The following is a 27,451-nucleotide window of genomic DNA, read 5'->3' as shown; positions in this document are numbered from 1 at the left end:
GGCTGGCTGTCTCTAGAGGAGGGATCAGAAGCGAGAGCAGCCCAAGCGCGGCCCCCCCCCTCCAGCCATCCAGGCGGCAGAGGCGCACTGGGGCTCCCTGCTTAGGTGACCTCCCCTCATCCCTCTGCCTTGCAAAAAGCTCTCGCCCTCCCCCGAAGGTTTCTTCATTTTATTTTAAATCCCCCCCCCCCTTTTTGCGCAAAATTGGCCCGCGGAGCTGCAAAAGGAGACCCGGCTCCTGCGCTCCGCGTTTTCCTCGTTCAGGGTGGGAGGGAAGAAGGAAAGAGGTGGAGGGAGAGCGCGAGAGCGCGCAGCAGCAAAGCTCCGATCTCTGCTGCGTTTGGGGAAAGGAAGAAGGGAACGGGAAAAGGAAGGGAGGGGAAGGCAAGAGCCAGCCCAGGCGAAACGAACTGGGTGGATAGAACACCCCCCCCCTTGCCGACGCCGACGCCCGGTTCCTCCTCTCGCTTTCTGCTGCGTGCTTGTGTCGACGAGAGAGGCGATGCTCCTGCTGGAAGGAGGAGGCGGAGGGCAAGCGGCGCAGGCAGCCGCCAGACGCAAGAGCTGAGAGCGGCATTGCCGGAGAGGCGGAGGAGGGGCTGGCGACACTTTTTCCGCCGCTGTCATTAGAGGAACGTCCTCGCTTACTTCTCCCGGATTCCTTTTGATCGCCAACGATCCACACCGACCATCCTTCTCCTTCGCCCCTGCAACGAGAGGAGAGGGGGGGAGGGCAAGGAAAAAAAGGTGGCGGTGGGTGGAGAGATCTTTTAAAGGGAGAACTTTGAAGAAGAAGGAAAATCCTGCGTTTTAAAAACTCTCCTTTCCTTGCTCGGAAAAGGAAGCAAACAAGCGAGGGGCCACCCCGCCGAGGAACAGGAAGATCAAAGCGCGTTTGGGAAGGGCAGACGCCGCCAGGGAGCGACCGGATCAAGGTGCTGGTAGCTGATCCGCAGATCGGGAGAGATCTGCTCCTGCAAAGCTGCCTGGAAGGAGAGGCAGGCGATCAAAAACAGACGTATCGGGGCGAAAAGGAACGGGGATCTTTGGATGCTTTTCTCGACCACAGATTTTTCTTCTTCCTTCTAAACGACCAGATCTAAATTATTCTCTTTTTTTTAGTTTTTGGCTCCCCCCCCCCATCCTCATTTTTGTAAACACCAGGTTCCCTCTCCCCCCTACTGCACTTTTCCTTTGGGCTGGATTTAGCACCTGCTTTGATCACCTAAGGATCTAAAATCTTGTGCCTTTTGCAACATTAAAGGAAAAAAAATATTTTTTGTTTGTTTGGAAGGGGCTGCTTGAGAAACGAAACTCCCACCGCATCACCTCGCCGCGAGGGCTTCTCCTTTGAACCACCGCTGAAGAAAATACTTCCATATCCCGTGGAGTTTCTTTGGACCGGGGGAGGGGGGCAGAGGGCATGTTTCGCTCTTCCCAAATCACCCCAGACCCCCTTTTTTGCCCCTTAGTGGATAATCACCCCACCACACGCACGCTTTAAATAAAACTGCAGGGGTTTCTTTTCTTTGCTGTTGTTTTTGTGGATCTAGAAGGATTTGCGAAGAGGGAGGAAGGCAGACTTGAACCCGAGCCTTTTTCTAAGAGACTGGCGCATGCTTCACCTTGCTTCGCCTGGGTCTCCCGCAGCAGGCAGCGCGCGGCGGCCGGCGCCCCCACCGCCCCCCGGCTCCGTCCTCTGTTTCCACTTCATCCCCATCATTTCAGGCTGCTTCTACTGGCTGCCTGGACTCGGCTCCCGGATTCTTCATGAGTTGCGGACGACATGCCCGTTTTTTAGCCGGGGAACCTTCTTCTCGTCCCGCATGTTCAGGACCAAACGATCGCTGCTCGTCCGAAGACTCTGGCGGAGCCGTGCGCCCGGCGGGGAGGAAGAAGGCGGCGAGCTTGGAGAGGGGGCCGCCGACAGCCGGGCGCATGGGGCGGGAGGTGGCGGCGGCGGCGGCGGCGGCGGAGGAGGAAGCCGGGGTTGCTGCATGGGCAAGTCGGGGAAGCTCGCCAAGGCACACCTCGGATCGGAGGCTGAACTGAAAGCGCTGACCCACTCGGTGCTGAAGAGGCTGAAGGAGAAGCACTTGGAGGGCCTCCTGCAAGCTGTGGAGTCCCGGGGGGGCACGCGGACCTCCTGCCTCCTGTTGCCCACCAAGGTGGACTCCAAACTGGGCCAGCATTGGTACTCGCTCCCTCTGCTGCTGTGCAAAGTCTTTCGGTGGCCCGATCTAAGGCACTGTTCGGAAGTCAAGAGGTTATGTTGCTGTGAATCCTATGGGAAAACGCACCCGGACCTGGTCTGCTGCAACCCCTATCACCTCAGCAGGCTCTGTGAACTAGGTAGGCACCGCTTTACAAATAACCCCTTCCACCCCACCCCCCAAAATGAGTGCATCGGGGTGTGTGTGTGTTTTGGACGGTAAAAAAGGAGAAATGTCAGGCCTTTCCATTCCAAGTCTTGCCTTCAAGTTGCTCTGGTTCTTTGGGATTTTTTTTTTGGGGGGGGGGACACAGCCTTGCATCATTCCGTGGAAATGTTGAGATCTGGAATTAAGGGGCGACCCATATTATTCGGCCACGGACCCAGATTGAGTATTTAGGGTACCCCTGTGTGCCCATTTCAGCTTTGTTTTGTTTTTAAAAGTTCAGGCTTTGATGCCCTGTCAAAGAAAAGCCCTGTGTTTTTGTTGTGCATCAGTGGCTTCCCATATATGTCTGTTTTCCTAAGTTAAAAAATAAATAAAATACCCAGGGAGATTTTTAATTTTAGGTTTGAAAGAAGCCCTGGAGGAGTTTTGTATGAGTAGTCAGACAGTATCAGGCAACCTTTTTTCCCCCCTTTCCTTTTGCAAACCTGCCCAGTTCTGGGTTTTAGTGTTTGAAGTTCCTATTGGACCTGCAATCAGGGGGAGTGAAGAAAGCATGCAACAATGACAGAAGGCTCTCCCACCCTACCTACCCCCATTTTGTAAATAAATGCATTTTTTAAAAAAACCCAGGCCATTAGTTTAAGGTGACAGGACCCGACATCAGACATTCTTCTGTGTTTTCCTAGTGTAGATTTACTATTTACGCAAAGGAGCTGTAACGCATAGTGCATGATCAAAGAAGTCCCGATTGGTTTTTGGAAAATACGTCCCCAGATCCTCCCGTTTTTAATATACAGATCTCCAGCCAGCCTGAGGTTTGCAAAAGTAATCCAACACTTTGCTGGCCAGCCTTCCCCAATATTCTCCCACTCAGCCCTCCTTCGCTGCTATAATATAAAAGACAACACACAATTTCCAGGCACCAATCTTCCTTCCTCCTCCGGGCAGGCTGCCTTTTGGTTTCCAAACTGGAAAGGTTGAAAGGGGAGGGGGGGGGAAGAGAGAAGAATCCTCAATGCAAACCCTTTTTTGTGCTTGTGAGTGTAAAGTTCACAGCCTGCATCAAGTTGTGTGTGTGTGTGTGAATGAGAGAGAGAGAGAGAACTGCTTTGGTATTTAAGTCATGCTAGCGACCCCTCTCTCCCACCCACCACCCACTCTCCCTCTGAAAACCTCGAGGCTGCAAACTCTCCCACTTTGACCCCCTTCTTCCCCAAAACCGCTTGCAAAACTTTTGGCACAACTTTTGAGCCAGCGCAGAAGAAAACTGTCCAGTTATGCAGGGCCGGGAAGTGTTGCTGCTGTTATTCTTTTCAAAGTGGGAGGAAAATGTGAGTCTCGAATTCTGTGCTTTTATCTCTCCCTTCTCTCCCCCCCCCCTTCAAGCCATCCCACCCGCCCTCTTTCCTCTCCCCACTCCCCCAGGCTTTCTGTGAAATGTTAAATGTGCATGCGGAGAGCTAGCCGGGGATTATCAGGGAGCCGGGATCAGTTGGTGATTTCCAGAGCTGGAGTGTTTCAGCCCAGCCAAGGAGGCCCCGCTCGAGACAGCCAGAGGAGCAGATAGTGCGAGCGACTGGCGCCAGCCGGCCCCCTTTGTTTATCTGACAGTTAAATATCAAGGCAATCGCCGCCTAGCTTGCCCTGCCTCCAACCCCCAGAGCTAAGACAAACAGTTTTGCTACAAGAATGCCACTGTTATCATAAGTTCCTATCTTTCTCTCCCCCCCCCCTCCTCTCTTCTCATGGCTCTGCTTTTATTTTCTCTGTACTTTTCTAATTCCAGAGTCTCCCCCTCCTCCTTATTCGATATATCCAATGGATTTTCTCAAACCAACTGGTAAGTAGACTGTTTTTAAAACAAACATAACATTTTTTGGGATGGGAAACTTGGAAACTTGAGTGTTGTTTTTTTTTCTGGGAAGGCTGTTCTCTCCCCACATGCATGCTCATGGCTCTTTTCTTACGATTGTATTGTTTCATATTATTATTATTATTATTATTAAGAATCCATTGGTTTGTTTCACTTTTTTCAGCTCTTGTTTGCTTTTGTAGGGTAGCACTCCTACACAGTTAATCATGAGCAATTCCGCATTAAGATAAGTGGGATTTGCTCCTGAATAAGTGTAGACTATGGGATTCTAGCCTTTGTTCTTTAAACCCATCAGCTTTCACAAGAAGAGACTGCCACTGGTTTTTCTAAGCTTTCCTTCCTCTGAAATAAGTTCCTTTCAAGTCAATGGGGTTTACTTCCAGTCTGATTGAGATCTAAGTATATTTGCATCGTAAGTCCAAAAGAGAGGCTGCAGAGGAACAAGCATTCCTCACCTGTTCCTGCACATAATTTACTCAGATGTAAGACCAAAGTGAGTTCAGGGGAGACAGACTCTCCCAACTTAAACCTGCAGTCCAAATCTTTCAAGCTCTTCCCTTAAAAACAAAAACAAACTTGGTTTCTATTAAAATGCAAACCAAAAGAGCACTGCTTCGTGTCATCCTGACATTTCACCTGTAATGTTTTAGGAGGAGCAGAAGGTGGAACAATAGAAAATTATTTATTTTTGATTGGTGAATAATGGAATGGGTGGATTTCGAGTAATACGGGTTTCCTGAAATGTCCGATTTGTTATTTCACTTTTGCTTGAAAATCCTGCTTTTGGCACAAATAAGAGCACACACACACACCCCAAAAAAAATTATGAAGGGGCACACAGATGTTTTTAGCACATTTATCCCTGCATCCTTGGTTGCTTGTAATTGAATGGCAGACTGCCAGGGCAGAAGCCCATTCGAGGCTGGCACCAAACGCTGTTGCGGTTGTCTGCATAAACTTTTGGCTGGCAGCAGGGCTCACCCTGTGCTAGATAAATAGGCTGGCATTGTGGAAGAGAGAGAGAGAGGAGAGGAGAGGGGGGGGGGTTAGTGAAAATCGGAAATGTGGATGAAACTGAGGGGGGGGGAGGGAAATAAAATTCCACAAAGCCACTTCATATCTCTCCCAAAGATTAATGGACCAAAATACAGATTGCAGAGCAGTTGTCTCTTATTGATTACATCCTGCCTGATGTCGAGTCGAGTCAATAGAGTTAGCAAGGTTTTAAAATTGACTTCTTTGCAAAGGCCCAATTTCATGCAGTACCAGGTAAACGAAGTCTCTGCTCCACCAAAGTAAAACATGTTACTGTTCAGTTCCCTGGATCTGGCTAGTTTGTCAAGTTTAAACATGGTTAATCTCCAGGGATGTGCAAGATGACAGTTTCCTTCTTCGGTGTTTCGACCACTTTAGGCTGTAAGCTCCTTGCGGGCAGAGACCTTTACGAGAGCTGTTGTAGTGTAGACTGAGCAGGAAGTGCTTAGTTCAGTTCTTTGCCATGAACGTGGCCTCCAGCAAATCACTCTCAGCCTCAATTCCCCCATCTGCAATTTGGGGCCTAATAATACCGACTTGCCTCTCTTCCAGGGTTTATTAGGATTACAGCTAGGTATTGCATGTGAAAGGCTTTGAACCCTTGAAAGCACACTGCTGCTGACCAGTATTGTAAACAACAACAATAATTTCTTAAGATGCTAAAAGTGTGTTGAGGTGTTTAGCTCTCTTTTGGCCAGGCAGTTCTTCTGCAGGGAGTGAGGATCATTGAATACAATCCTTCTTACTTTGGAGTAAACATGCATAGGATTACACCGCACAAGGTAGTCCTATCTTGCTGACACTTGTTTATGCCGTTTGCAAGCAGGAGAATGGATTTGCAAGGGGTAGGAAACATCCTTTAGATGTGCTCACTAAGATGACAATGTAATGGTTTGCAATCCTTGCAACGCACAATTTATTATTATGTGCTTTAGCAAGCAATAGTATGTGATTTCTGATAGACGTATGCCCACTCCAAGGTTGCATTAGATGCTAAAATATCTATCGTAACAGGTTCCCAGCAGTCTGTCACATTGCAGTGTGACGGAAAAAGAGAAATAACAGGTTCAAACCCCATGGCATCCTTAAATGCACCCATTTTATTTTGCACTATATGGGTGCCATTCATTCCAAAGGAAGGGGGAAGATTACATTTGGGAAGTCTGTTTTGCAGTGTTGCAAAAACTGACCTGGCACCTACAGACAGGGACTGCACAGGCTCCCCCCCCCCCCAATGCTGCAAGATGTTAGATACACTTCTGCTAGTTAGCCAGCTGTGCTCCAGTGGATGCCAGAATGGACTGGAAGCTGCGACGCTTTGCAATCAAATAACTGTTCCCGGTGCAGCCTTGGGCAAGTCACCTTCGCTCAGTCTCAGTTTCTCATTTGTAAAATGGTGGTGCTGTTTATCTATCTATCTATCTATCTAGCCTGCTTTTCAGACAAATGCTGTCTCCCAAGCGGCTCACATCAATTAAAAAAAAAAACGAAATAATGGCGAGAGGCGGGCCCTGCCCCCAGGCTTGCAAACCGAAAAGACAAGACACACAAGGCAAAAGGGGAGTGGAGGGAAAAGGTAGAGAGGGAGAGATCTTGGCTTGACAGCGCCAGACAGAACAATGTGGTGAGTTGTAAACAGGCGTTGATGTTCATCTGGAGCCAGACAGATCTTCCCTTGCTTGGAGGCCTTTGCTGCCTGGATAGAGGTGCTGGCAACTGACCCAGCAGCCCTGACTGGTGGCTGAGGCCAGAATGTGCTTTCTGCCACTTCTGCAATCCAGGGACACAACTGCCTGTTGGTTGGAGCCGAATGTTTTTTCTAGCGGTGAAGGGGAGAGACAAAAGTCACCTGCCTCTGGTCAATGTCAAGAGTTCTTTGTTACCCTTCGGGACTCGTAGTGCAGGCAGTGTGAGAGGTGCCCATGAGAGGTGGCGGCAGAGCCAACAAATTCTGGTTTTGTTCCCAGGACACTGGCTGGTAGCCAGGGATGAGGGCAGACTGAGATGTTGGGGCCATCGCCTTTTCACCATAATGGTCCAACCTCCACTGGTCAGTGGACAGAGCTAGGCTGGCCTTGCCATTGCAGAGGGTAAATGCCAGGAGTTCTTGGTTTTCCGGCTGGAGGATGGGTACAGAGTCTGCTGTCCCGTAAAAATGGCGTTGCTTTATCTTGCGGCCGTTTCCTCTGAACTAAGCCCTACTGTGTTTGATCAGGCTTTTATCCCAAGGAAGTCTGCACATTATCGCAGGTTCAAGAGTGCAGTTCTAAACACACCTGCTTGGACAAAGCAAAGCCAGAGAGACTTACTTCCAAGCAAAAGTGGTTAGGATTTAGGTGTCTCAGAGTTGTTGTTGTTGTGTGTGTGTGTGTGTGTGTGTGTGTGTGTGTGTGTGTTTAAAAAAAGCACATTTTTGTTTATTTACTGCTAATTGCTGTCTGTTGCACAGACCTAGGGGAATTTGGAAAGAGTGGGGCATATCTGGCAACACCAGAGCTGTTTGGAAAGAATGGTTAAGGGCCTGCCATTTGGTTTCCGGTAAAGATGCTAGGATAAATCTATTAGCAGGAGTTTAAACATCCAGCCGGCTGTTGCCAGGGCCTCATTTTCAGTTAGTGGAGTGATATATTTATTCATTAGCAAGTGTTGACACAAGGTAGCAAAACTGTGTGTAAACAGAAAAAAAAAGCCGCAGAATGTGAACGTGCCGTTTTGAAAGGAAAAGTTCTCTGTATCGGCCAATGGGAAGTGATTAATGGACCCGGTCGGAAATGAAAAGGCCCCCCTCCTTTTAAGTCCATTTGGCAGTTGAACTCTGAATATTGTCGCACGTGGAGCATGGAGACAAAAATACTCCATAAGTCTGTCATTACAGGTGGTTATTACAACCTCTGACTTCCTGTTTAATCAAGGCCATTGTGAGGATTGAGAGAGTGAGCAAAAGAGAAGTCAGTTGGTCTGTATATCATTGCTATGTTCTGCTGTGATTTCCCCCCCCCTCTCACTTTACTAAAACTGTTGTTTAAATACTGTTTGCTTGAGCCTCAGTAGACAAGAGTAGTCCTGGTGCTTCAGCTGGAGCAATTTGGGGACAGTGCAGATTAGAATGCACACACAGTGTTTTGCACAGCACTCTTCATCAGTGCAGACGATAAAGTAGCAGTTTCTCTGTTTGCTGATAGAGCAACTGTACTAATGAAAACATTGATTACTGCCTTAGGAGGAGGAACCTCTGGTCTTCCAGATGTTCTGGGGCTTACAGCTCCAGTCACCCCTGTTCATTGGCCATGCTGCCTGGAGCTAGATGGGAGCTGGAGCCACAAGAAGATGTGGAGGGGCCACAGGTTCCCCGTCTCTGTTCTTAGGTGCCTTGCATCCAAATTGGTGCTTAGGAATGCAAAACTCTTTCCCCCAGCCCTGCTCTTGGTAATATCACCTTGACAACGCTTGCAGCACCAACATGCCTGCGTAGTTAATTATTTGAATTGCCTTTGCTTGCGAAAGGGTGTTCCTCGTGGATGTCTCCCGAAGCCTTTCTAAACGGGGATGTAGAAAACTTCAGAGCAACCTAATAAGATATGCAGGTGTGTACTGTTAGTCCAGTTTTCCCCCCAAAGAGGTTGTGTGAGGCAGAGCAGAGAGTCTGCAAAACTGTAGGCAATAGGATGTTGAGTGAAGTCTTAATACATGTTGAACAGAAGGAGTTTTGGTGCGGGAAGAGAGAGAGACTGGTGCCATGTGTACCACCAAATGATGGCTCAGAGCTCCCTTTTTGAGCTGCATAGGTGAAGATCTTGAGAACAATATGCAGTCGTACCTCTGTTTACATAACCCTCTGGTTACATAAACTTCGACCCGGAAGTATTTTACTGGGTTTCGGCGCAGAAGCGGTCCTCAGGTTGCGGAAACCTCTGGATCTGAACGGATCCCATCCGCAACCAGAGGTACCACTGTATATTCTGTACTAGTTACACTAGAATTGATGGCTGGTAGCTGGAAATGTGGACATCTGACTTCAACTTACAGTTTTGTGTTCAAAGCAGTGTATTCTTTTAGGGCCTTGCGATTACCATGTGAACGAACCCTGAGTTTTTAAGGGCTGAGAAAGTCACACAAATAATTTGAGGCTAGTTTAGACTCTGTGTGTGTGTGTGTGTGTGTGTGTGTGTGTGTGTTAAAATGCAGAGCATGCATGTCACAGAGACACTTTTGCAAACATTACATATATGTGCATCAGAGAAAAACAACATGTGTGTTGCTTATCTGCTTTAATTTACCTTACCATCTATCATGGTTGCAGCTGTCCTGGCAATCCTATTTCATCCTCCCAGCAGCCCTGTGAAGGGTAGATTATTACACCAAGAAATGATGACTGCCCCCAGACCACCCAGTTTGCTTGCTGATTGAGTAGGGATAGACACTCTAGGCGCCTGTTCTGGGTTCAGACCTCTTTCGCCTGCCACACCATGCTCTTCCAAGGAGAAATCATAGAGCGGGAATCAGGATTATAATTTGTTTTAGTGCTTAGAAGAGCTGAATCGGATATTGGCATTGGTTGCATTTTAATCAACCCACGATAAAAAAAAAAGGTTTTGTGGATGCTCTGCATGTGGGGCAATGGCAACACCTAGGTATTTTTGGAAGCCAACACCACCTTCATAATGTACTCTTATGCCACTTTATAACAGTTGTGGAGAATCCGGGGAACTGTAGTTTGGGAAGACGGATGGGAATAATACACAACAGTTCCCAGGAGTTCCTTTGGAGAAGCCATGACTGTTAAAGTGGTCCGAGAGTGCTTTGAATGTACAGTGTGGAACTGGTGTTGAGTTTTTAAAATACCCAAAATATCCTTACCCTGTGTGTGAAGGAGTTGTAATTTTTTGCTGTCTTCATTGTGGGCCCTTTGCTCATTTATCCTTCATGCCTCCTTGGTTTCTGGAGACCCCTTTGTCCACATCCTTACCTGCTCTGTGCCCTTTTCCCCACTTCCTGTTCGGAAAATCCTCTTCCTTCCCTTGTTTTCTTAGAGGTTCATAGAATCATAGAGTTAGGAGAGACCATCATAGAATCATAGAGTTAGGAGAGACCATCATAGAATCATAGAGTTAGGAGAGACCACAAGGGCCATCCAGTCCAACCCCCTGCCAAGTAGGAAACACTATCAAAGCATTCCTGACAGATGGCTGTCAAGCCTCTGCTTAAAGACCTCCAAAGAAGGAGACTCCACCACACTCCTTGGCAGCAAATTCCACTGTTGAACAGCTCTTACTGTCAGGAAGTTCTTCCTAATGTTTAGGTGGAATCTTCTTTCTTGTATAGAAAGGTTCCCAAATTGCATTGTGATCTCTGGGACTGAAAGGGGCATCTCAAGCCTCCAATCACACCATGACCCACAGTATTAAATCAAACTGCTCCAAACTGCTAATTCTGAAACATCAGGTTAGGAAAAACTGGGAAGGGCTATAGCTTGGTGGGTAGAAACATCTGCTTTACATGCAGAAGCTCCCAGGTTGAATCCCTGGCATCTCCAGGTAAGGCTTGGAAAACCACCTGCTCTGAAATCCTGGAGAGCTGCTGCTAATGAGTGCAGATAATACTGAGCTATATGAACCAGCAGTCTGTCTCCGTTTAAGGCATACTCCCTGTCTTGAGGTTTTCGGGAAGGGCCATAGCCCAGTGGCAGAGCATCTGTCTGGAATGCAGAAGGTCCCATCTTCATCTCCAGGTGGGCAGAGCATCTGTCTGGAATGCAGAAGGTCCCATCTTCATCTCCAGGTGGGGCTGGGAGAGGCTCCGCAGTTATGAAATCTTGGACAGCAGCTGCCAGTAGCCAAATATTGAGCTAGATGGACCAGAGGGTCTGATTTCAGCATAAGGCAGCTTCCTATGTTATGCCACACTGGTTGCAAAGCAACAGGTGTCCCATTGTTGAGCTGGGTTTGGAAATCCTACAAGACGGGTGGGGGAACCTGCGCCCCACACTTGCTGGGCTTCAGCTTCCATCAGTGTGGCCACTAAGAGGTCAGGGATGAGGGGAGATAGAGCTCATCAGCACCTCCAAAGCCACATAGTCTTATACCCCTGAGCTACAGTTTGGGACTTGGCCATCATTCTGTCCCCTCCCTCCATACGTTCAGTAGCTTCCACCTGCTTTTTCATACTCTTTGCATGGGTCTAGCTCTGTTGTTATCTGGGCTGTACCACTTGAGGTTGCAAATGGACGTTCATGCGGTGGAGTGTGGAGCATTCCACCATGTTAGAGACCGCCGCTACCCCCAGGTCTGACCTGGTACAGCCCAGGCTTCCGCTCATACCTGGATTGAGAATTAGGGCCATCTCAAGAACGAAGGATTTGAAGTGGAGCAAGAGGCAAAGCGTTGATGTCTCATTTAAAAAAAATAAAACAAGAGGCCGTTTCCTTAGAACGCTGAAAACACTGTACATTTAGAAAGTGTATACTATACAGTATTTCACAAGTAACTCAATTTCCTGTCTGCCCCATTGTTTTCAGTTTGATTAAGTATATCCTGTTAAACTGTATATTCCTGTTCAGGGTTATACTTGACTCTGATAAAATGAGATTACACAGTCGCATACGCACACATACACGTGTTCCTGCTCTTATTTTTTTCCAGGAGTGAGTTCTTGGAAAAACAACTTGGAGGGATGGGTAGAGAAGGGATTGTATGTGTTTTTGCATGTGTCCATCGCTGCGTGTCCTAACTTCATGTAGCCACAGGCCATGTTGAAAGTTTGCCAGCTTGTCTTGAGGCTGGGCACATCCTTAGATTGGCTTTTGATTTCCTTTATTTCTCTCCTGGACTTGAACCGCTTAGATTTAGATTTATGTCTATGAGCTGGGTTCCAGTTTTCCTCAGGCCCTGGTGGTGTGGGAATTGGTTGAGAATATGTGACTTCTAGACTTCTTCTTTTTTCCTCCTGTCCTAGAGCGGATCAAACTTTGTTTTGTTTTGTTTGTTTGTTTGTTTGAGTCTTGAGTTTTCATTGCCAAGAACTTGAAAATTCTCTCCCCAACACTTGTTTTTCCTTAAGACTCTCTTAAATGACATTACATAGTTTGTAGTAGGGTAGCAATTTTGCATCAAAAACAACATGGTAGTCTTGTGGCACCTTAAAGACTAACAGTTTTATTATGGCATAAGTTTTCATGGATCATAGAATCATAGAGTTGGAAGAGACCACAAGGGCCATCTAGTCCAACCCCCTGCCAAGCAGGAAACACCATCAAAGCATTCCTGACAGATGGCTGTCAAGCCTCTGCTTAAAGACCTCCAAAGAAGGAGACTCCACCACACTCCTTGGTAGCAAATTCCACTCATGCATCTCATGGAGCGCTTTCCACTGGTTGCCAGACATAGTTTGCCCAGGTAAACTGTTGCAAAGACTGGCCATCGTTTGGAAGATTCCTATTGAAATAATATGGAAACAAGGGCAGTTTTTGTATTTGTATTTTTTTGTGTGGAAAGGAATGTCTTTGGCAAAATGCCCCCCCAGTTCTTCACTTTCGCACTGTCATCTCACTGCCTTAACTCAAATCAATAGCGCACCAGTGAAAACTCCTTTTTGATCTTGAGCTATGGCTTAATCATGGCAAGATGCATATTTCAGTAACCAGTGACCAGCCAGAAAAGAAAAAGGGATGAGGGGAAGAGAAGACTATTCCAGCCGGTCTGTAATCTTGTGCTCATTGACTAATGTGATTAAGTGGCAGAGTGGAGCCTAGACATGGGTGATGAGTTAGGGTGGATGTATCATGAAGAATTGCAGTGTCTCTGTGCAGACAATTAGTAATAACTTCCTGCTAAACGCTCTGGAATGTGCTTCATTTGGCTGGAGACATTGTTTGCAGTGTGCCTTTCTCTCTCTCTCTTTTTGAAGTGGTATGTCATGCTTGTTTCTTAATTCATTTCCCTTTTCTCTTGCAGCAAGTTGTCCAGACTCTGTGCCTTCCTCCACTGAGACAGGGGGAACTAATTATCTGGCCCCTGGGGGGCTTTCAGGTAAGAAACAGGATTTCATTTGTACCCTTGCTGTTGTACACATTTCATAAACGTTTAGCAATACTTTTTAACATTCTGATCCTGCAGATGTCTTGTCACTGTGGTTTGCACTGTCGTGGCTTAAGTGGCACCCATCTCTTCTCTTGTGTTAACTGGTAGGACAGATCCAGACAAACTCAGCCTGTTCTGTTCCCCTCTCATGAATGCAGTCATAGAGATGTTGGGAACTCGGTTGTCTGAAAAGCTCCAGCAGATGCAGGACCTTGTCTGCTGGCAGGCACCAGATGCCTTGAACTAGTTCAGCAGCAGCAGAAAAGTCAGATGTGTGCTAGCAAAAAATCTAGATCTTTGAATCCAATCTTTGAATCCAACCTCAATTGCGGTTCCATCGAAGGATACAATCAAGACTGATAATAACTATTTTAGGTACCTGTTGTGCAAAGGGCTGAAGAGCCATTTCATATTTTTAGGGGTCAGCATCCAGTTCCTAGGTGTCCAGGTGATTGGTTGCCGCAGATTTTCTGTGCACAGGGGCCTTGCATGCAGAAGGCCCCACGTTCCTGGCATAGAATTGTAGAGTTGGAAGGGTCCATGAGGATCATCTAGTCCAACCCTCTTGCAATGAAGGAATCTTTTTGTCCAATGTGGGTCCATCTTCAGGGGTGGGTGGGAAATGCTTCTGCCTAAAACCCTTCAGCAGGGTTTCCCCAATTTTTGGTCTCCAGCTGTTTGTGGACCACAACTCCCATCACCCCTAGCTAGCAGGAGCAATGGTGAAGGACGATGGGGATTGTAGCCCACAAACAGCTGGAAACACTGCTCTACAGACCTGCTGTCACCCTGCGTAGACACTGCTGAGCTGGATGGACCAACGGCCTGACTCTGTATATGGCAGTTTCCTATATACTTTCGTACCAGCAATTATTAAGTGTGTAGGTCTTTGCTGATGCTAGCTGGCAACTTGGTGGCCATAGTGCCTCTACATGCAAGATTCTCCTGCAGTGTGGAGCATCTCTTCATTATTTGGCACCAAAGAACAGTTTTGTGTGATGCTGTAGCATTTGACACATGGTGTAGAACAGTCCCAGGGCCGAGTATTTCCTGGCTGCGCCGACAACACGAGCCACCTTTCCCTCGCATTATCTTTCTGGCCCAACAACCTTGCTGTCAACCCCCGTTGTTAAAAGAGCTGGTTGTGATCCTAGACAAAGACTGCTGCTTGGCTAGCAGCTGCAACACAGCAGTTAGCTGAGGGCATTGTCTGACTATGTGATTTATGCACCGAGAGTTAAATTATATACTGTCCACTGCATGGGTGTGCCAGAGCAGGCTCCTGCTCTCCCCCCCCCCCCCAAACACACAAAGGTTGCAAGTTTGGGCTGGCATTTCAGTGATTCTGGTTGGGGTGTAAGGCATTTTGGTTGCCCAGAACTCTAGGGGATGGGAATGGCTGGGTCTCTTGCAAAAAGACATGTTAAAAGAGCATCATAAAGGCACCTGGTTTGGAGAGCTGTTGTCCCTCCAAGATCCCTTTGACTTCTAACTTGCCTGTAATGTTTATGGCAGCAATCCTGGGGGGCTTGAACCTTGATTTTTACTCAGACCAGCTTCTTTCAAAGCCGCCTTGAGCTTCCTTTTTTTCTGCTTGTGTAGTTCTGTTCCTTGAGATGCCCCTAATTTGTGTGTGTGTGTGTGTTTGCAAAAAATACCTGTCTGGGCTTGTGAACCTTTCGGAAGACAAATATTCCTTGGCCAAGGATTCCCGGCTTGATTTATGGTTTTGTGGAATGGTTCTGTTCCTCCGCTCATTAGCCCTACGACCGGAATGTCAGAAATATGTCGGCTATCTCCTCGTGAGTGTGCGTATGTGCGTGTGCTTTTCTCTCCAGGAATTGCAAGCAGCATGGCTATATTTAAGTAAGACTTGTTTGCTTTCCTTTTAGCGTAATACATACCCTGCCTGTGTGTCATTTGAGAGGGGAGTATTCTGTTTGTTCAAAGGGCCCTAATGAGAATTAATCAAATGAGCAGGAGGAGGGGGGAAAGGGAGAGGGGGGGCCCCCACTTGCAGGTTAGCCTTTGTTTTTCCTTTCTTAAAAAAAAGAGAGCAACTTGTGGTTCTAGTTTTTAAGCAGGGCCTCCTTCTGCAAAAAGCTGAACATATGTAGGGGTTGGGGGGCGGCAAAAACGAGAAGAAAGAAAAGAATCAGTACAACACAATAAGGATGCTAGGTGGTTTCAAAGAAACAGAAAAAACATGCGTGAGTACGCGAGGGGGGTGCGGTTGAGTTCCTCAGGATACCACATGAAATAAGCAAAGGAAGTACTAGCTTTTAAAGGGGAGACTCTTTTTGAAACCGTTTGTGCATTGATAGCATCTTGGTCTGTCTAGTCTGCTGCTGGAGGGGAGGGAAAGAGGGCGGGGTGGGGGGTTATGGGGCTGCAGGAAATAACATTGCCTGCCTGGTGGTGGAATGCTTTCTTAGTGGGGCTCACTAGGTAATGCAGGGGAAAAGTGGAAAAGTGGTGCTTTCAGTGAGGTTTCCAGTTGCCGTGTTCAGCACTCGAAGCCTCGTTGAAATAGATCTTATCCCTCTATCATTTTTGGGGGTGTGTGTGTTGTTTTTTAGCATGCCAGAATGCCAAGCTCCCACTCTAAAAAAGGGAATCTGTAGTGTAAAAAAAAAGTGTGTGTTGTTTTTTAACTGCACATTTTGTAGATATTTACAGGTTTAATGAGGAGGGGGGGGAGGGAGTGCTTTAAGTCACAAAGGAAATGGCGAGCTCTGAAGCAAAAGCTCAATATCTGCTGCACGAAGGAGCATTTGTTCTGAATTTTGCCTGATTTTCTACTAAACCCACTGGAAATCTCGGAAGTGTGCCTCTGAAAATTCCCCAGGAGGAGGAGGAGGAGGAACTGCAGTCAAAAAGGCAAAAGTGAAAAAAGGGGGAAACAGGGGCGTCGCTAGGGGGGTGCGGTGGGGGCGGTACGCCCCCGGGCGACAGGGGCGAGAAGCGGCGGGTGGGGGCGACAAGCGGCGGGTGGGGGCGACAAGCGGCGCCCCTCCCGCCACTCCCCAGGCAACGCCGGTCACCCCGGGAGCAGCAGCGCTGCACGGACGGGGTGCTCCCTCGGCCGTGCGCTGTTGCTCCCGGGGCGACCGGAGCGAGCGGCAGCGCATGGGGGTGACAAGCGGCAGCCCCTCCCGCCATTCCCAAGCGCTGCCGCTCCCTCCGTCACCCCAGGAGCAACAGCGCACGGCCGAGGGAGTACCCCGTCCGTGCAGCGCTGCTGCTCCCGGGGTGACCGGCAGCGTGGGGAGTGGCAGGAGGGGCCGGCGCTTGTCAGCCCCACGCGCTGCCGCTGGCTCCGTCCCCCCGGGAGCAGCAGCGCACGGTGTGTGCGGTGCTGCTGCTCCTGGGACAACGGAGCGAACGGTGGCACGTGGGGGTGACAAGAGGCAGCCCCTCCCACCATTCCCACGCGCTGCCGCTCCCTCCGTCACCCTGGGAGCGGCAGCGCACGGCCCGACGACGGAGTGCGCCTGCACGCGCAGGCGCACTCTGTCATCGGATCGCCGCTTCCACAGCCTCCTTTTGAGCCGGAGAGCTTAAAAGCGAGCTCTTCGGCTTAAAAGAGGGCTGCAGAAGCGGCGCCGGCACCCCCCGGAAACGCCCTGGGGGCGGAGCGTCATGACGTCACAATGTGATGTCACGACGCCCCGCCCCCGGGGCGTTTCCTTTGCCGCCCCGGGTACCGCGGAGTCTTACTCCGCCACTGGGGGGAAACACTATCTAGGCATAGCTAAAAGTCCAGTCAAGAGATTTTAGCACATGCTTGACTCCCACCCATTGCGAACATTAAGGTTTAAAAGTACTTAGCTTTGGATTGGGGCCCAGGGTTTGGAGCAGCTCATCAAAGCTAACTTTCTCTTCTCTTTGCACAGTTGAGATATGTTGCTAGAGAGCGTATTTGAACAGGGCTTTTCATGAGCTATTGTCAGGGGCATTTAGGGTACTTTACCTTTATCTGCAGTAGTAATAACTTTAAGTAAGGGATGGTTCACTGAAAAGCACACATATTCTTCCTTTTTCCTGTTGCCTTCCATGAATAAGCTAGGCCAGTTGCCTTCTCACTTTATCCCAAGCAATTACGAAATGGGTTGTCAAGAGTCTTTGTTTGTTTGCTTATTTGTTATTAAATGTCCTCCTTCCTCCCAAAGGAGCCCTGTCCCTCTCAACACACAAACCAAACAATCCTACCTGCCATGGCTTTCTCTCTCTCTCAAATTCTTAAACACACATCACATAAGCTTTCTGTCTCTCTCGCACACAGACAATTTCTTTCTCTCTCATACGTATACACAAACCTACTTCCCATTATTTTTTCTTCTAATCCGTCATCTTGGCACCATGAGATATATATATGGTGACCCATCTACAGAACCTTTCACTGCTATGTGACTTACCTTTGAAATGGTAAGATGTAAGATGACAAGCATTGTCCCAACGCAGACAAACCTTCAGCTTTTCTTGGGCAGCTTCACACACCATGTACATCTAAGATGATCTGAATGCAACATTGAGCATTATGGCGAACGAGAGGAGGTTCAGTCAGGGCAGACGAAAGCAAGTCCTTTTCTTAGGCGCAGAAACGGCATGGTTAACTTACGGAATTCATTATGGGAACTTATGGCATTCATTTGCAGCAATGGCCACTAGCTTTAGGAGGCTTGCAAAAACAAAAAAAGCATTTGACAAGTTCACGGAGAACAAGATTATCCGTAGCTATTAGCTGTATGAACTAAATGGTTCAGCGCGAGTGTATCTCTGAACATCAGAAGTGCAGCTGTTGGCTTCATACCTTGCTTGTGAACTTTTCAGAGGCCTTACCAATGCTGATGGCAGAATGTTTGGGAGCAGATGGATTTGATCTAGCAATGCTGTTCCTGTTTTTGTTTCTTTACTTGGTCCTACCTTCCCAAAATGTTTTTCAGTGGTGCATACGATATACCTCTTTAGGCATCACCCCTCGTGTAATCTCCCATCACATGTGTAGCCCTGCCCTACTCTTTTTTTGGGGGGGGGGGGTTGTCACCTCTCCTGCGGCTTTCCACCTGCAGATTTTTCTACTCCCTACATGATCTAGAACTTTAATCTCCTAGGGCGTTAAATATTCCAGGGAGCCAGTGACTTGATTCTGTTAGCAAAGAAGGAAGTTGCTTGCTTCAGAAATTCAGGATGTGAGGGAGGGGGCATTATGCACCCCACTCCCATTGTACAGTGGTAGTTGTGGTGGGGATGGAGGAAGAACATGGGGAAAGGGACATTAGCCTCACTTTTAGCAGTTCCATATTGTGAGTCTGTAATGTGAAACTGTTGAAATCAGTGAACCAATGAGGTTAATCAGGGGAGCGATTATTGAAATCGTAATGCCAAAGCAACTATTTTGTGGGCGCTTGCAATGCAGAGTGGCTGGGGAAATCCAGCCAGATGGGTGGGGTATTAATAATAGTAGTAGTAGTAGTAGTAATAATGCCCATGGGCACACCGTTTTCCTAAAAACATGGCCCCAAAGTCCTCTTTGAGAGCCAGTGTGGTGTAGTGGTTAAGAGCGTTAGACTTGTAATCTGGTGAACCGGGTTCGCGTCTCCTCTCCTACACATGCAGCTGCTGGGTGACCTTGGGCTAGTCACACTTCTCTCAAGTCTCTCAGCCCCACTCACCTCACAGAGTGTTTGTTGTGGGGGAGGAAGGGAAAGGAGATTGTTAGCCACTTTGAGACTCCTTCGGGTAGTGATAAAGCGGGGTATCAAATCCAAACTCTTCTTCTCTTCCACATCCAACATGGGAATGATTCTGGCTCTGCAGTAGGGCATGCATGGTGTTTCCGAAGTACACTCTACACTGTTTTTTAGGAAACTATTAAATATTTTTTTAGCCAGCTCTCCCTCTCCCCCAGGAGTTTCCAGAATTCCCATTCCCCCCCCCCAAAATAATTCTGTTGAAAACTTGCTGCTGGGTGTTTTGCTTCCAGGAGGGCATCTTAAAACAGTTGGAAGGCAAATGGTGCATTTTATATACATATATACGGTATGTATGGCTGCCTGGCCTTTGCCTGGAGAATGCAAGAAGGGGCTGGCTGTTTCCTTTAAGGGATGCCTTTCAGAGCTACAAAATACTACTGCGTCCTGCTTCATGTGGCTAGGAACTACTCTCCCTGATGAATGGCGAAGGTGTGGGGGGAATGCGCACTGCCCAGAGGATGTGGGAGGGTGACCATCATGGAAGGATGAGAGAAATTCATGGGAGAGAGCGAGAAGTGGGGTGGGGTGGGGATGGAGAGAGGGGGAGAGAGAGAGAGAGACGCCGCTGCCCAAAAGTGTTTCCCCCTCGAAAATAACCAATCTGACTCTCTCTTTCACTTGCTGTGTTTGCTGTTTTTCTTCCTGGCTTGGACGGAGCTGCAGCGGTTCCAGCTAATGAATGAGGCTCAGTTCAGGGTGGGAGGAAGCCTGGGAGCCTGGAGCCAGTGACTTGATTCTTTTGGCAAAGGAAGAAAAAGAGAGAGAGAGAGGGAGACAGAAATATATATATATATATATTCTGGATTTGAAAACTTAATCCTGTGGGGGTCTTCACAAAGGAACTGGTTCCACCAGAAGTGACCTTTAATTCACTCTGTGCTGCCCTTTCATGTTATGTGTGGCGTTTGGAGGGAAAAAGGATGAGAGGCCGTGCAGTTGTGGGGAGGGAAAGAAACTAGGTTGGCTGGCCAAATTTTCTGGGACCTAGTTTAACTGTTGTTGTTGGGTTTTTTTGTAAGAACTTCCCCCCCCCCCCCTTAAAGGAGGATCTTCCCAAAGGTTAAAACCTGAACAGGGAAACTTAGGGAGTAAACATGTGGCTTGGATCGATTTCCGCCCTCCCCTGTCTCAGTTAATCCTCCTCTCCTGAGGCAAAAAAAAAAACACCACTCCCTGGTTTTCTCTTTCCCCCTCCTTCTCCATAGGTCTTTTGTCCATCTCACTCTGTGACTCTCCTGCCCGTTTGTTGCCTACTCTTCCCTCTCTCTTTTGGGCAGAGATTCATGTTTCTTTTGCAGTAAATAAACTTTGGGTGGGTTCCTAGGGGGGCACATGGTGGGAATGGTCAAAGAAGTCAGACACCTGGTAACTGAATGTCACGGGTCCCAGAAGTGATGCTGAGGCACAGCCATTTTTGCCAAGGCCGTTCATAGAGTGGCTGGGGAGACCCGGCCAGATGGGCAGGGTATAAATAATAAATTATTATTATTATTATTATTATTATTATTATTATTATTATTATTATTATAGAACTGTAGAGTTGGAGGGGGCCCTGAGGGTCATCCAGTCCAACCCCCTGCAATGCAGGAATATGCAGCTGCCCCAGACGGGGATTGAACCTGCAACCTTGGCTTTATCAGCACCACGCTTCTAACCAACTGAGCTATCCAGGCTGAACATTCATGTTGGAACTGGGTCTGCGATTGAGACACAATCCATTTCAGTATCAATAGGATACAGGTTACTTTTGGAATAAGTTTTGACTGGCAAGCTGGGAGGGTATTTGTTTGTTTTTAAAGTGAGATAGTCCACCAAAATCTCATCGAATGCCAAGCTCTCGTTTGGAACTTGGGCCGGCACCTTCAACTTGGCTTGAGACGTTTTCTTGGTAAATAGGGCTGCATATTTTGAGCGACACCAGAAGTTATAAGTTATATGTTGCATTTAACCCGATGTAATGTGAGAGAGGAAGTGGGAGGCAAATTAGGGAGGGAGGAAGGAGGTCACAGCTAATCTACCTTTCGTAAAGAGAGGCGAAAGCTTGGTTCGGAGGTTTGTTGAAGTTTACTGGATTAGTCACATGGGTGATCCTACCCCAAAAGAGATCCTGTTATGTCACCTGATTGCGATTGAGAGTGAGGGTGAGTGAGTTCAGTGGAAATGAATAACCAAACAGCGAGAATGAGAAAGAAGAAGAAAAATCACTGAAAAGAGGGTAGGGTGTTTGGGGTTGTGTTTTTTTTTTAAGCACTACAAAAACTGCAGTTTGGGCTCAGCTCTACATATTTTGAAAGTTCGCACCTGTTTGTGTCAACGGAAGCTTTGGTCTCGAACAGTCATACTGTTTTCTATTTCCGTTTTATTTTTAAGGAAGATATTAGATGTGCAAGTAAACTAGCCATAACATGAAAAGGTGTGACAGTCAAATGCATCCCACCCCCCACCCCCTCTGCATGAGAACAGGCCTCGCGTTATTTTAACACATATGTTCAATTCTACTTCAGTATACCTTTTTACTACAAAAAGCAGGAAAAGCTGGTGGCCATTTCATTATGAAATAGCAAACGGCCCTGGTATGTTTCACTATGCCTCTTGATCCTTGCTGAGGCGGAACATAAAAATAATCTAGGAACCCTTCACAATGGCAGAACATGGTTTCGTTAGTGACCAAATTTATCTTCTCTCGCATTTCCCTACGAGTTAGATGATAAAGAGAGCAGGGCCCCTGTAGAAGAGGGAAATTCGGAAAGTGACACTTGCAAAGCGCATACCTGTGGAAATCCCCTCTTTGATGCAATCGTCTTGTTCTGTTCTGCATCTTGACTACCCAACAGTTTAAAATTGTGCATGGTGTTATTGAGGGCAAGTAATACTAGGATGGGCAGGATAATTTTATTCATACAAATCCCAATTACAATCCAGTCCCTTCCCCTTTAACATCAAATTTATAGCTGCAGAAGAAATGCAATTGTTTACACTTCAGCATTCCTCTTACAATCTTAAAAGTGAGACATTTCTCTGTAAAACCACTTCAAGCTAAACAATTGGTAGTGCTTTTTAAAAATAAAATAAAAAACCAACACCACCCCCCAATATAAAGCATTTATTTAAATAGCCCCACACCCAACATAAATACATATATTTCTCCATATATGGCTTCAAATGTGGTCATGCACTGCCTGTTTTCTTACTGCTGGATTTTTTAAAAAAAGAGGTGGGTTTTACAGAGCATTAGCTTGTACTTATGCCTTATTAAATGGCTTACCTAAAAACTCAGGTCTGTCTGTGCAAAAGGACAAGGTTATCAGGGGTTAATGCTAAGATGACAGCAATGGAGTCTTTGAAGTGAAACAGGCTGCCTGCCAGACTAGCACAGAAGCATTGCAGCTCTCCTCGCACATCATCTGACCATAGCAGTATGTAGCAAACGGAGGAGACTCACTCTTGGCACGGCGTCCCGTGTAGTTTTTGGCCTCTGACGCTTCATTCTAGCTTCACTGCCCCCCCCTCCCTCCCGCTTTCTCTCTGTCTCCCGGGCTTTCACTTCCATAGGAAGGAGAAGCAACATTTCAGAAGCCCGCAAAATGCGAGGGAGTCCGGATGCAGCCCTCCTGTTCTGGACATGCTTGTGCTGCGCAGCTCGGTTGGTTAGAGCAGGGTGGTGATAATGCCGAGGTTGCAGGTTCGATCCCCGTATGGGACGGATGCATATTCCTGCATTGCCGGGGGGGGGAGATGGGCTCGATGATCCTCGGGGTCCCTTCCAACTCTATGATTTTCTACTTACTCTAAAGTAGACAGCAATGGAAGTTAAGTCACAACTAAGTCTCTTTGCTGTCACTGGGACTTGGTCACATGACTAACTATAGCTGGATTGCAGCCATTAATAATAAAAGTCAACATTCCTTGGGCCTTTAAAAAAAAAAGTTGGTCGCAGTGAGAAGGAAAGCATGATGTTTATCAGACACAGCTCTTACTAGAAAGAACCATGTAATTTTTGTGAGTGTTTTTCTAATATAGTGGGTTGCTTTTTTCTTCCTTTCCGGCCTGCTGCATTCCCTCGACAGTTCCCCACCCCCCAATAATGTTTTAAGTGTTTCCATGGCTTTCTGAGCTCTTTAAATAATAATAATAATAATAATAATAATAATAATAATAATAATGGGGGACGAACGGAGATGAAGTCCCAACAAATATACAAAGGCACACTTTTCAAAAGTCTAGTCTAACCCTAATGGTGCGAGCCTGGCTTTATTTATGTATCTGCCTGCTAAATAAAATTTGCCCAGAGGAAGTGGTGAGGGCTTCGTCACATGAGACGGTTTACTTCAGCATGTAAGAGTTGGCAATTGAGCCAGATGGGCAACTTTAAATAGGTGCGGTTGGAGCTAACAGCCAGAGAGTTTGCATGAGGGAGCTAAAAGAAGCCTCCACGTTAGGAAATCCTTCTTGTCTGCACAACACCTCAAATGGCACTTCCCATTCCCCAGGACCCTCTTTATGGCGATAGATTATTCAAGACGCGGTTCGGACGCTTACCTGCGTAGTGGCTGCCTTTGTATAAGGGTGGGTGTCTGGCACTCTCTTGCACCACTCATGACATTAATGTGTGATTTCGGGTGCTCTAAGGGAGACGGCCTCCACTTCCCCCAGACAAACTGGATGGGCTGCCTCTTAACGCATGTTGCATAATGTGAGTGGAGGAAGGAAGGGGCAAAATGCACCCCGGTAGAGATCTATTCCCTCAAGAGTAAGGGGGACTCTGCCCAGACCTAAGAGCTCACACACAGTTAGCTTTACCTCAGGCAAAATGGTTGCAACTTAACTGTATCAGGACTGATGGATGCAGGAAAGCCTTGAGAGAGACAAGCAGACTGGAGAAGGCCTGTCACCTTCTGCCACATCCACCCCATGAAGGCCCTCTCCAAGTGGCTTCAGGCCTATTTTGCACACTCTTCGCTGTTTCCTTCCATTTCAGTCAGTGGCTCCGTGCACCACCTTTGAGAGTCATGGCCTTTGTTTTCATTATACTTTATTTAGGTTATTCTTTGGGCTCGGGGGGGGGGGGGGGTATGGTCAGAAGGCACACGAGGCCACCATTCCCTTTCTGAAGCCAAGCCGCTTTGAGTCTGGTCGGTGTAGGGATGGGAGGCCACCTGGAAACCAGTGGCACTCTGCTTTAGCTTCCATGATGGAATGAAGGTGTAGCGTAAGCTTAAGAAAAGAAACACAAAGCTTGAAAAGCGGGCCCAGCAAAGACATTCCACTTCCCTTGGTAAAAGTGTGAATACATGGACAATGTGGGGTTTGTGTTTCGTTTCTCACCCCGTCCGTTAAACTTCCTAACCATTTCACCAATGTCCTTGTTCCATGTGCTTTGCTATTGAACGATAAGCAAAATTGCAGCAGTGGGGTTGTTTAATAACAGTCGTTTGTAATACTACCGTGTGAACAAAAGGGCAGCACTTTCAAGGGTGTAGCTAACCGCACACGGGGTTTTCGGCGGTCACGGAAACCATGGGAGGTGTAGTATTTGCTGTGGAGGAGAGAGTCACATTTGCTGTGTAAACCCAGCCTCTCACGCAGCTGCTGATCCAAGACTCAGAAAACTGATAGGGATTTCTTGGCAGAGAAAAGGTGACTGCTCCTTCGGGGTATACCTCAGGTAGGCACCCCGGCTGTTCCTTCCAGCACGTACTTCCCATTCCTGTATTTGCTCAGCTAGGAGGCTGCAACGTGCTCCTCGATTGCCCGCTGTTTGGCTATTAACTAAGGTTACTCCGGGGTTATCGGCTTTTGCACTATCTGCGGCAGCCCATCTCCTCAGCCTCTGCTACTCTTGCCGGGTGGTTTTGAAGAGATGCAGGCACCTGACCTCTCTCAATTGTTTCGCCCAAATATTTGGGCCTCGGCCACTGCCTTATCAGACAGTGCGGTTTCGCGAAGATGAAAGTGAAATTCCTACTGGTGCCGTCTTGCAGCAGCCTCCGAGGGAGCCGTGTAAAAGAAGACGACAACAGGGCCAGTCAGAGGTCACTGCCAGCGAGGACCATCTTTCAGAGCAGGATTGAATGACCCATACCTAGCAACCTGGCTCTCCTCCTAGTGTCACAAAGCAGCTTCCTCTCCAGCTTGTTTTCAGCTGAGGGGTATTGAGCGCAGTTCCATAGACTTAGTTCAGTCCATACCACACAAAAGAAAGCAACCTTCGTGCTTTGTTTTGGATGGGTTTTTGGGGCACGCTGCTGTCTTCTGCAGAGTTTGTTTTAAGGTGTAACCGGGAGACGGTCTTCTGCTGTTCAGGAACTGAGTATCTGTGAGAAGGAACATGGGCTGGATGCTGTCAGAACGGTGGGAACCGAAAGTGCTTGATAGCTATCCAGATCTCTGGCCCCTGAGTTTGTAATTAGATGTTTTAACCAACTTTACAATCTTGGATATATTCTTACTTTATTCTATTCTATTTTGCTGTTAAGCTGGAGGGAACGGCTAGGTAATTTAATCAAACAGAGCCACCGTGTCTTCAGAAGCACAGGGACTTTCTGCAAGTAAATGCCCATTAGGGTTTCTATATTGGGATTTCCCCCTACATCATTCTTCACTTGTGCCTAGTTGCATTAGCGAGGAATGTCCAAACCCAACTCCTTTAATATGGCTGGGCAGGGGCGGCTCTTTTCATGTAGCCCTCATGTCCTTTCATCACTGCCTTTACCAACAATAAATTATTCCTTATTTAAGCCTCCTGCATCACATAGTGCCACCTAATGCAGATTTTGCACCAACCATATTTCAGTAGTTGTGCTCAAGGCGACTCATAAGCTACCTGGGACTTCATGTATGTTCTTTCTCCCCCCGCCCAACATGTAGATGTGATGCACGGACCAAGTGCTGTACATTGATCAATGGTTGCGCAGACACCTGCCTCACTCAGTCTCCCTTCCCAAGACTGGATCACGTGATCCAGCGCCGATGCAAGAAGAAGGTGCACGGCTTGTCTATGTCTACATCTGTTTGGTTGGAGGGAAAGAGAAGTGCACTCTGCTCCCCCCACAATTCAAAGTAGCATGCAGACTGGGGAGAGGGGACTGGAACACAGTATGGAAAAACTGATGGCTTTATTCCTGGACTGGAGAAAGGACAGAAAAGGCATTGACCCCATTTACACGTGGGTGGGCCCAAATAGGGTAAAAGGTAAAGGTAAAGGACCCCTGGACGGTTAAGTCCAGTCAAAGGTGACTGTGGGGTTGCGTCGCTCATCTCACTTTTCAGGCCGAGGGAGCTGGCGTTTGTCCACAGACAGCTTTCCAGGTCATGTGGCCACCATAACTGAACCGCTTCTGGCGCAATGGAACACCGTGACGGAAACCAGAGCACACGGAAACGGCGTTTACCTTCCCGCCGCAGCGGTACCTATTTATCTACTTGCACTGGCGTGCTTTCGAACTGCTAGGTGGGCAGGAGCTGGGACAGAGCAACGGGAGCTCACCCCGCCGTGGGGATTCAAACCGCTGACCTTTTGATCGGCAAGCCCAAGAGGCTCGGTGGTTTAGACCACAGCGCCACCCGTGTCCCTCTGGGCCCAAATAGTGTGTGAAAGACTCACAGGGTGAACCAACAAATGTGGGATCATCACACCCTGGCGGTGTGAGTGAATGGAGCTGTGGAATGGTGAAATTGGGAGTCCCCTTTTTAAGCCTGGGCTCAAAGCCTTCAGCCTGAAAAAAATTAGATAGAAAACCATTCAGCTTTCAGGACCAGAGAGCCAGTTTTCTGCAGCCTGGGGGGGATGACACAGTGTGGGGCTGGGGGGGGGGCAGCCTGTGTTGATAGCAGATAGCATTTTCAAAACACATAATGGTAACTTTCACCCTGTTCTTAACAGGAAACATTGAAACACGATAGGATATTGCATCATTGCTTCATGAGAAAAGTTTTTAAAAAAAGAAAAGAATGAAAGGACAAAAGGGAGGGAAATGTAGTTAGTAATTAGTGAAAGAGGAGAAAAAGACAGGGAGGCTTGAGAAGGCTGTCTCCCCCCCCCCCTTTCCTAGTAATCACGTGCTCTTGCAGGGCCTGATTTCCAAAGAGAGAGACTGTTTTGTGTGCTTGATTTTTATTTTTATTATCTCAAAAAATATTTTAATAGCAGGGTCACCTTTACTTGAACACTGCCTTTGCCGCCTCCTGTCTCAGTTTACTGAGGAATCTTTTCATGATTCCCCCCTTGGTTTCCTTCCCCAGAAGGCGAGGCAAAGAGAGCTTTTTGGCTGGGAAGCTAATTTTGGTTTGGCTGCTGAGGATTAAAATTTGGTCTCCACCCAGTGTCATTAT

General features: G+C 47.6%; 1 protein-coding gene across 3 annotated transcripts in view; it reads left to right on the top strand.

Annotated features, from left to right (window-relative positions):
- The first annotated feature begins 1,283 nt into the window (after positions 1 to 1,283).
- SMAD7 (SMAD family member 7) overlaps positions 1,284 to 27,451 on the top strand; it is a 50,197-nt gene continuing 24,029 nt past the window's right edge. The window contains exons 1-3 of one of the 3 annotated variants that reach the window (XM_033163992.1): positions 1,285 to 2,352; positions 4,168 to 4,221; positions 13,239 to 13,313. In XM_033163992.1, the coding sequence (XP_033019883.1) occupies positions 1,617 to 2,352; positions 4,168 to 4,221; positions 13,239 to 13,313 (865 nt within the window). In that variant the 5' untranslated portion in view covers positions 1,285 to 1,616. Of the gene's footprint in view, positions 2,353 to 3,684; positions 3,713 to 4,167; positions 4,222 to 13,238; positions 13,314 to 27,451 lie in introns of those variants that run through there. The other 2 variants (XM_033163994.1, XM_033163993.1) reach the window with 2 other exon arrangements.

Source organism: Lacerta agilis, chromosome 11 (genome assembly GCF_009819535.1).
Source record: "Lacerta agilis isolate rLacAgi1 chromosome 11, rLacAgi1.pri, whole genome shotgun sequence".
Lineage (NCBI taxonomy): Eukaryota > Metazoa > Chordata > Lepidosauria > Squamata > Lacertidae > Lacerta > Lacerta agilis.
The sequence above is the reverse complement of the archived record's forward strand: the minus strand, read 5'-3'. Positions and strand labels throughout refer to the sequence as shown.